General features: G+C 43.0%; 1 protein-coding gene across 1 annotated transcript; it reads right to left on the bottom strand.

Moving 5' to 3' along the window:
- Window positions 1–1,019: 1,019 nt before the first annotated feature.
- On the bottom strand, window positions 1,020–9,480 carry PSMD10 (proteasome 26S subunit, non-ATPase 10). Its single transcript, XM_083722564.1, has 5 exons — window positions 9,116–9,480; window positions 6,299–6,397; window positions 3,702–3,848; window positions 3,451–3,617; window positions 1,020–1,903 (listed from the first exon to the last, which is right to left on the bottom strand). Exons 1-5 carry the CDS (start codon window positions 9,230–9,232, stop codon window positions 1,750–1,752), a joined length of 684 nt encoding a protein of 227 aa, XP_083578690.1. The 5' UTR covers window positions 9,233–9,480; the 3' UTR covers window positions 1,020–1,749.
- Window positions 9,481–9,490: the final 10 nt, after the last annotated feature.

Raw genomic sequence — 9,490 nt, 5'->3', positions numbered from 1 at the left:
CTTATGAGAAAAAGTGATATACAAGCTCCAGCTGCATAACTTAAAAAAGGTATAGGGAAAGGCAGCCTATAACAGAACACAGGAAGCAGCCTTATGCAAGGTCAGGCTATTTATCCATTTAGCAGAGGACTTTCTATGGGAGTGGTCTCTAACTGCTCAAGCACGGGAACCCCAATTTGCAACATGAAAACCCACCTCCAAGAGTCCATGTGTCTGGTGGGCCTGGCGGGCCCAGCAATCAAAGGGTAAGGCTTATGGTCTGGAATACAGCCAAAGAGGGAAGGGGCAGAGATAAAAGAAACAGCAATGCCCAAGTGCAGTGCTCTTTCACAGGCTTACAAATCCCCTACTGCTGTGTTCTATATCCATACATGTTGCTAACTCTTCCACAGGCACCAATTCTCCAGTGTTAAAGGCACATGTCTTTCAAAGTACCTTATGCATGAAAAAATTAAAACACCGGAGACACTAGGAACTGAACCTGAGGCCTTCTGAATGCAAAATGTGTGCTCTGAAATGCCTCAGTCCTATTAGCAATGTAGTATGTTATATAATACTAATAGTTATGAAAAAGTGAGCAAAAAGCAACTTTGCATTTTATCAGCCTTGGAACTAAGAGCAGTCATGGCATGTGCCACCAGAGAAAAAATTAACTTAGATTCACATGATGATAGTTACAGAACAGTCCATCGACCAATACTATCAGAATATGAAACTTTTTGCTAATAATTGCTGTCCCTGTAGCTTAAGATTTCTGTAGTACACTAGGTGTGTCTATTGCACCAAAAGCAGCAGCCTTTTCCCACAGGTTCTATGACATTGGAAGACTTTTCGTGCACCTTATGAAGGACTGAACTGAACTGATCTAAGGAGCAAGTAATATTTTATTATAAGTAGCTTTTAGGGCATAAGAAATCATTCCAGTTGTATAAAGCTATTTGCATCAAGCCACACAGCTCAACACCACCCTTGGGAAGGGAGAAGAGGAAGAGGAGAAACAAATCCAACTTGGCCAAATGTTCTTACTGCAAAAATTGGGATTTATTTGTTCTCTTTATAGCTGTTACTTAGCAACATTTTAAACAAACATATTTTGTTTAAGAAGCAGCCTACTGAGATTGACAGTTGTCTACACAAGTTCATGGCACAGTAACCCTTTTAATCTGTTAAGGTGCCACAGCACTTGACTATTTTTGTTTACAGCCTTACTATGTCTATAATCGCTTTAGCTGAATTAAGCCCACTGCCTTCCCACAATGCTCCATTCCTATAACACTCTCCCTGTACTGGGTATAAGGTTGAACCAACAGGTTTCTGTAAATAAGAATTCCAAGGAGACATACAACAAAGCAAACAACTTTTACACAGTCCTCATTCTCCTTCCCCAAATTTTATTTCGCACAACCATGATGACACTTGAACTGAGTAATAAACTTAGTTAACAAGAACTGCCTTGAGGAAATATTGAATACTGTTCCTTTACAAGCAAATGTATTTAAAAAGATCATTAGAACCTGTATAGAAAGATAGATTCTTTCTATAGGAAAAGCAGGGCTTTAAATTTTTTTTAAGCAACAATAAACTTAGCAACAAAAAATTATAAAGTTTTGTTTGGCCATGGAAAATGTAGAGAAGTGTAATTGATGCAGTACAATAAAAATTCAAGTTGTGACTGTTAAAGCCAACCTAAAGACAGTGAAAAGTCTTCAGTACTTTCACGAAGAATGGAATTCAATTTGACTGACACAGCTAGCCTTCAACTAGCCTCCTTAGTATGGAACCCAGGCCACCTTTTGCAACTTGCAGTGGAGTCTTGTCTTCTTTGTTCTCAATGTATATGCTTGCTCCGTGAGACACTAGTAGTTTAGCTTCATCTGCTCTCTCTTCATCACAGGCTAAATGGCTGTAAATAAGATGAAAAATTACCAACTATGCTAGAGACACATGGCAAGGCAGTAATGAGCTGTCAGCCTGTATTTCTTTGTAGGCCCCACCTATTTTAAAAGTAGGCCTGAACTAACCCCTGTCCCCCTGTGAAATCCCATCATTTACATCAAGGTGTTTAAGGCTCAAATCAGACACTATGCTAAACCAAGATCACGCTGAACCACCATTCACTATAGTTTGGCACAATATCTGAATTGACATGATAGTTACAGCAATTGTTCCACCTCTAGATGCTACTGCGGTAAGAGGATGTCACGAAACTCATGACAGAAAACAAAAGCAACTGACAGTGTAAACCCAGGTGAATAGTGTTAGGATTATTGTCATAAACAGCTTTAACTCACAGTTGGCCTGTTGTTCACCTGGACATACAAGCCATGGTTTGATTTCAAACTACTGTTACTCAAAATCATAATTTGATGCAAAATCTCAACCAAGGCCAGAACTGCAACAGGGTGCACTTACTTGGAAGTTAAGTAGCTTGGTAGGATGCATATCTTAAATAAACATACCTAACACCAGGCTCCTCACTACAATCCCACATGCATTTACTAAAGAATCAATGGGACTGAACTCAGTGGGATTTATGTTTGGGATTAGGCTGCGTAAAATTTGTGTGGATCATAGCTGTCAACTTACAGATTTGAAAATAAGGGACCAGCAGCCTCGAAAATAAGGGATCAGCAGCCAAAATAAGGGATTTTAGTCAACCAAACAAAGCAGCCAAACAAAGCCTCAAGCAGTGGTTCCCACAGTGCAGCAACCCAGCAAAGAGATGCAGAGGGGGAAATCACTACATTAAGATGCTGCACTGGTTGGAGGGTAAGCTAAGCAGCACATCGGGGCTGCCGTCATTCTGGTACAAGGAGTTCCATCGGCCCTTCCCCGCCCAAGAGAGAGGGAGGGAGGGAGACGGTTGTGGTGCCACAGCGGCTGCTGAAGCGCTGCCCTTCTGCATCCCTCCTCTTCCTCCTCCCTCAGGCTGCCTCCTCAGCCACCGCCTCCAGCTTCCCCGGGCAGCGCGGCAGAAGTCTAGCAAGAGAGGGGCTGCCTGCCCGCCCGCCACCCATATCCTCACGACGTGCCCCTGAGGGGGGAAAGGGAAAGACGGAGACACGGCCTGAGGCGGAGGACCCCGAGACGTTGCTTCCCTCCGTAGCCGGGCGAGCATGAAACCCGGGAAATTTACGGGGCATCATCAATCCGGGACAGCAGCGGGAAACGGTGCTGGGATAAGGGAGTTTCCCACCAAATAAGGGACAGTTGACAGCTATGGTGTGGATGTTTCTGCACCATACATCTTAGAATACAGCCTCTCTTGTAGAATCCCAAGAAGCTCAGTTTGAATTGTTCAAAAAAAAAAGTTACTGAGCCTGTTAAATGAAAACTCTCAACATTAGAGAATAGTTTATGCTAAGTAAAGAAGTATTACTATCAATGAACTTGAAAAGTATGGTTCAAACAAACTAGGGCAAAATCTACCACAAATACGTTAGTTCTTACAGAGCTGTGTTTCCCTCTGAATCCTGTAGATTGGCAGAAGCTTTGTACTTCAAAAGAATTTGTATCATTTTCAGGTTTCCTTTGGATGCTGCTCTGTGTAGTGGAGTAGATGCCAAGTGATCTTTTGCATCTGGATTAGCACTATTCTCCAACAGCATTAGTGCAATCTATGAGTGGGGAAAGACAAAGGTTACCAAACAGGCTGCTTTGTGTTGAGCAATGAGAAGGTGAGGAAGCAAGTGAAATCTTACCTCCTGCCTATTTTTGGATGCTGCATAATGCAGAGGCGTGCAGCCATTCTGATTGACAGCATTCACCTGAGCACCTTTCCTAATGAGAGTTTTCACAATTTCATCTCGGCCAGCAGATGCAGCAATATGCAGAGGACTCCAGCCAGCCTGAGGAGTGAAAAGAAAACAAGGCATAGTATACTATAAGCTTTACAATTCACAGAAGCAGGGCAGGTAGAAAGACTTCTGTTGTGAGGAAAGTACCCCAGACCTCTGCATTGGTGATAACATGGAAGCTAGGGTTGGCTTATAGGGAGTGCTCAATTTCCTCTCTAAACAGAAGACTTGCTGGCTCATGGTTTTTAGTCACCAGGGACCGTTAAGACATTGTACAACCAAACTTTCAAGCTCTGTTAGGAAGAAAATCCAATACTACAGAACCATGGCAAGGTTTTAACAAATTTATCCCCTATGAAAATACTGTAAAACAGGGATGGGGCACATCTGTACCTCCAGATGATGTTGGATTACAGCTGATCATTGGCCATGCTGCTTGGAGCTGGAGTCCTAAACATCTGGAAGGCTACAGGTTCCCCATCTCTTTCATAAAATAACTTGCTCAACTTCGGTAAGAACTTACTCAATAGCAGGTAGCTTTGGTCATTAAAGTGGAATATGGCCCACCATTCAACATTTATACAACTGCCATCACATGATATTAAATAGCCAATAAGGAAAGGACCAGGCTCCCTAGTTCTGGTTGCCACCTACCTCCCCAAATTAGCTTTTTCTAGAGCACCACTATATTTCTGAGCCTCTTATAAAGTGGTACCTCGGGTTAAGTACTTAATTCATTCTGGAGGTCCGTACTTAACCTGAAACTGTTCTTAACCTGAAGCACCACTTTAGCTAATGGGGGTTCCTGTTGCTGCGCCGCCGCATGATTTCTGTTCTCATCCTGAAGCAAAGTTCTTAACCCGAGGTACTATTTCTCGGTTAGCGGAGTCTGTAACCTGAAGCGTACGTAACCTGAGGTACCACTGTATTGGGCCTTCCACAGCTATACGGCGACTTTATGTGACTTTGGATCAGAGAAGAAGTCATGATAATGTTGCAGCTTTCTTTTCAAACCAGCTCAGCCTGCCTTCTTCAGCTGTGAAGAGAAGCAACTATGCCTTCCTTCAGGTGTAGCCGAAGACTGAATGGTTCACCAATTCTAAAATTTCTTTTTGGAAGCCATACAGTCTTCATTTCAATTTCATGTGATAACTTTTAAACTGAGAAGGGGCTCAGAAATTTACCTCACACAAGGGCTGTGCCAGCTCAAAAGGGCCCCAGAATTCCGTAAAAACAACAACCCCTCATCTTATGTTGAGAACAGCAGCCAAAGATAACAAACCAGCACACATCCCACCTCTGTGTATCACTAATTCTTCTTTAACACGTGAGAGTAGTTGGTAACAACTCCAGCAGCATTAGGAACTATATCAGCAGTGGGGAATCTTCTTAGCTTCATAGACCAGTTCCTAATTAAGATTTGCCTTGCAGGCCTAGTCTGAGAGGAGGGCATGACCCACCAATCACTTAATGTCACAAATGATGAAGTCAGGACTTTGAAGCATCTGGGAGGCAGCAAAGTGCTAAAGGCAAGTTTTTAACTTCTGTCCAAAGGGGAATAAAGTCTCCTGTTAGCAGCACCTTGTTGCCTGCTGCATGTGCAGTCAAGCAGCTGGGTAGGGTGTCTGAGAAAGCTCCCTGCGGGGGAACTTTCTCACATAGCCAGACTAAGGGGATGTGGTGCATGTGAACCACTGAGACCATCCTGGCTGTTTCTTAGTGCAGAACCAGGACATCGCCTGAATTTCCAGTCACCACTAGCCAGAATTGGCAAAACTGGCAGCAACAGCAGCAGATATGTTCTGTGCTTAATATTTTATTCTTTTGTTAATTGTGCTTTTCTAAATGTGAATTTTACACCCGACTTCCTTGAAGTAATGTTTTCTATTGGAATGTTTAAGATAACATTTTAGTCTCCTGTTAATTATGTTGCTTTGAATGTATATTTTATATCTGACTTTCTTTAGTAATGTTTTACACTGGATTGTTTTATTTGATGTTTTAACGAGTTGTAAAGTGCTTTTAGCTTTTCCCCCTTAAAATATAAAGCAGTATAAAAGTGAAATGAAAGATAATAATAACAACCTGCTTAGCGCTGGGGTTTTATCATGAAATGAGAACATGGAGCTGCTTTAAAGTGCCTTGCATAAGTGTTGATTAAAGCATCTCATCTTTGTCCATTAAGTGAGTGGGCAGTTTCAGCTGAGCAAACAGCACTTTTGCAAAGGGCTTTAAATCTCATAAAATCCTGCTAACTTGGCTGTGCAATCCTGTTCCCTGGGAAGAGGGCACACAGCTAATGCAAAATTTAACTCCTGTTCTCCTACCCATCAGCTGACGTTTCTAGGGATGTCAGCTAACGGTCAGGTGAGTGGCCTTGTGGGCAAAGCTGGAACCTCTGGCCTGTGGGATGGAGGTTCCCATCTCTGAACTATATACCTCTGAACTATACATGCAAGATCCTGCCTAAGCACTTTCTGAAAAATAAGTCCAGAACTTACATCATCTTTGTCATTAACATGCACTCCCAGACTTAGTAAAAAGTCGACAATGTCTGCATGCCCAGCTGAACATGCCCAGTGTAGGGCTGTCCTGTTATCCTAAAACACAAAACACAAATAAGCATTAGTACAACCTTGTATTTAAGAACACATCTAGTATCCACAAGCAAGAGGGCACTGCATGAAGGCATGGGGGTGGGCTGGAGGAGAAAGGACAGAGCATTACACCCAGTAAAGACAGGCAGCAGATTGCTGAAGGAGTGACAAAGCTATCCATTCTTCTTCTGTCAGCTCCCAGCAGGCCACAATTATTGTGATTATGATTATTTGCAGACTAGTAACATTTGTGGCCTTATTTAGAAAGACGCATTAACAGAACATTCAGAACGAACTAGAACGATGAAAACTAAAAAGGATAGATACTCCTTTATACAAGCAGCAAGTCATTTAACAGTAAGAACAATAATGGCCAATTTGTATGTTCCCAGAGGCCATTTCATTCTCCAGACAGTGCCCCAGGCATTTAGAAGAGCATTCAAACTGCCCCCACCCCAATGGATGGTCAGGATTCATGTAGCAAAATCTTCATAGTTACTGGGAACATACTCTCAGGTATGTCATTATATACAAAAAATGCATTTAAGTGCAGCATGATGCAACATTGATTTTTGGAATTTTCACCCTGAAATTTAACACCACCCCCATGCTACTTCTAGAGGTGTAGCTTTGTTTATTCTTTTTGCAGCTATGGACAAATAACTTTGTGATGTCTTTAAAAATAAACAAACATATTGTAAAATAAGCTTTCAGGGTGCATGGTGTGTCTTCTGGCGCATATTGTGCTATTTTCCATTGGCAGATATATTTTCACTCTCCTAATTGGTACGCTTGCCCTCTGCCACCTGAGGAAAAAACCCTTTATGCATCTAATGAAGTGGCCTGAAGTCCAAAAATACCCACATCACAATAAATCAGCTGCCTGTATTTTACAGTGTCATTCTTCTTCTTTTAAGAAGCTGAAACCCTGGCATCTGGCAATCCTTCTGATTTAAACATCTGCCAGGTATGTACTGTATCCCATTCTCAACTGAATTAGTAAACAGAGCACCCTTTCTCCCCTCTAGTAAGAGTTAGGGGGAAGAGTTTCGGAATCACAGACATATGTGTCTATGTGCTTCCCAAGCAGAAATAAACCCTGCTGTTCTTTAATGTTAGGAACTGTATTTATCTATGCCATTTATATCAGGACTGGGCAACCTCCAGGTGGCGTGAGACTTCATTTCCCATCCGTCTTAGCCAACATGGCCAATAATCAGACAGGATGGCAGTTTGAGTGCAACAACATCTAAAATGATAAAGGTTTCCTATCCCTGCTATATTCTAATTGGAAACTCATTCCCTGATAGCTAATCCTTATGTAGGCAAAACAGCACCTTCCAAGGAAAAAAAGGGATGAATCAGGGAGCTTGAGGAGACCCCAAAGTTTGCAAGAATACAAAAACTAGATTTATTGCACTTTTAAAACTGTTTTTGTGAGTCTTTGGACTGCAATAAAGAATGTGTATGATTTGAAAAAGCTCCTCCCTTTCATCTTTCTGTTTTATTATAAAACATATGGTCTTGTGAAAAACTTTGTGAGGTTCTTCTGAAAAGCAATATATAACTATCTCAAATATATATATGTATATATTGGCGGGGGAGGGCCAGGAACACAATCAGGGTACGAACCCCTCAAAATAGCCAGTGAGGACTAAGCATGCTCAGTGGCCACAGAATACTGGCTGGCTGTTGGGAGAGAAAACTAGAATACTGTACACCAATGATGGGAATGTTATGGAGCATCCTCAAAGTCAGGGTGCTGAACTGGCTGGTACCCTGAACAGGAACATGCTAAACTAAAACATTGTGTTGCTGGCCCCAGCTTGATTATTTATTTGTTGGAATTTCTCTACTATTCCACATGTGAAAATACCAGGGTGGTTGGTGCACTTTTCTAGGACTTGAAAACATATACAAAATGCAAAACAAATAAAAAACAGTAAAGCACCCTTGATGGCATAGAATAACATGGCTGGGTTTAAGGCCTTTATATTATTGTTGTTGTTGTTAAATTCATAAATTATATATTTCGCTTGACTATTAAAACCTCAAAGCAAACACTAAAGCACTAAAATCAAGTAAAATCCACAACCCTACTTCAAAACATACAAAAAATAAAAATACAAGAACAGATTAGAATTAGCTCAACTTTCTAAGCATCTGCGAAGCTTTGTCTGAACAAGGATGCTTTTAGCAGACACCGAAAAGAGTACAGTGAAGGCACCTGCTTGAGCTCAATAGGCAGAGACTTCCAAAGTTACCACAGTAACTAAACGACTGAGTACTGTACTAACAAATGCTGAAAGGGTATTTATGTGGCATCTGCACTAACGTCAATGATGCGGTACTGTGGGAACATGCGGGGGTAAGGCGATATCGTGGTTAAACTGGTCCCAAATTGTTATATGTTAATAGTAACGTCTTGAACCTGTCCCGGGGGCAGATCTGCCAAACTTTTATTTCAAGGAACTCAAAAGACGCCCTGCGTAGGTTTCTCCCTCCCCTTTTCAGCTTCACAGCGACCCTGTGAGGTACACCAAGCTGAGAAAGAGGGGAAGCCCGCCCAGTGAAAGCCTCACAGCCAAGTGGAGATCTGCTGAACCCAGGTCTCCGGGTTTTCACTTTAACCACTACACCACACTGCCTCAGAAGTGGAGCCCTGGCAGCCCCCCGACTCACAGACAATTAACCACGCCCCCCTCCGGTTGCCATGCCAACCTGGTCCGCGCGCTCCGCCAAGCTCCGGTTGGCGCTCAGCCGCTCCTTCAGCTCCTCCAGCCGCCCCGTGTAAGCCAAGTTACAAACCTCCACGTTGGACACAGACCCGCCCTCCATCCTGGAAGCCAACAGCCCGAAACCGGGCCCTCTCCTTCCCCCACCACAACGCACACACTCTGCCTTCAAAGCCAAGTGGGCGAAGACTCCCTCTCCTCCTTCTGCAGCCAATCCGCAGAGAGGCTTCGGGGACAGACAGCCAATCCTCGCTCTCTCCCCGCCCCCTCCGCCCCCTCCTCCTCCCTCCCAGGGTTCAGGGGCGTGCGGGATTTCTTGTGGGGTTGGGTTTTTTTTTGTGAGCGGCTGCGCACGCGCAGG

Source organism: Podarcis gaigeae (genome assembly GCF_964106915.1).
Source record: "Podarcis gaigeae genome assembly, chromosome: Z".
In the NCBI taxonomy this organism is placed as follows: Eukaryota; Metazoa; Chordata; class Lepidosauria; order Squamata; family Lacertidae; genus Podarcis; species Podarcis gaigeae.
This window is presented reverse-complemented; position numbering and strand designations above follow the sequence as displayed.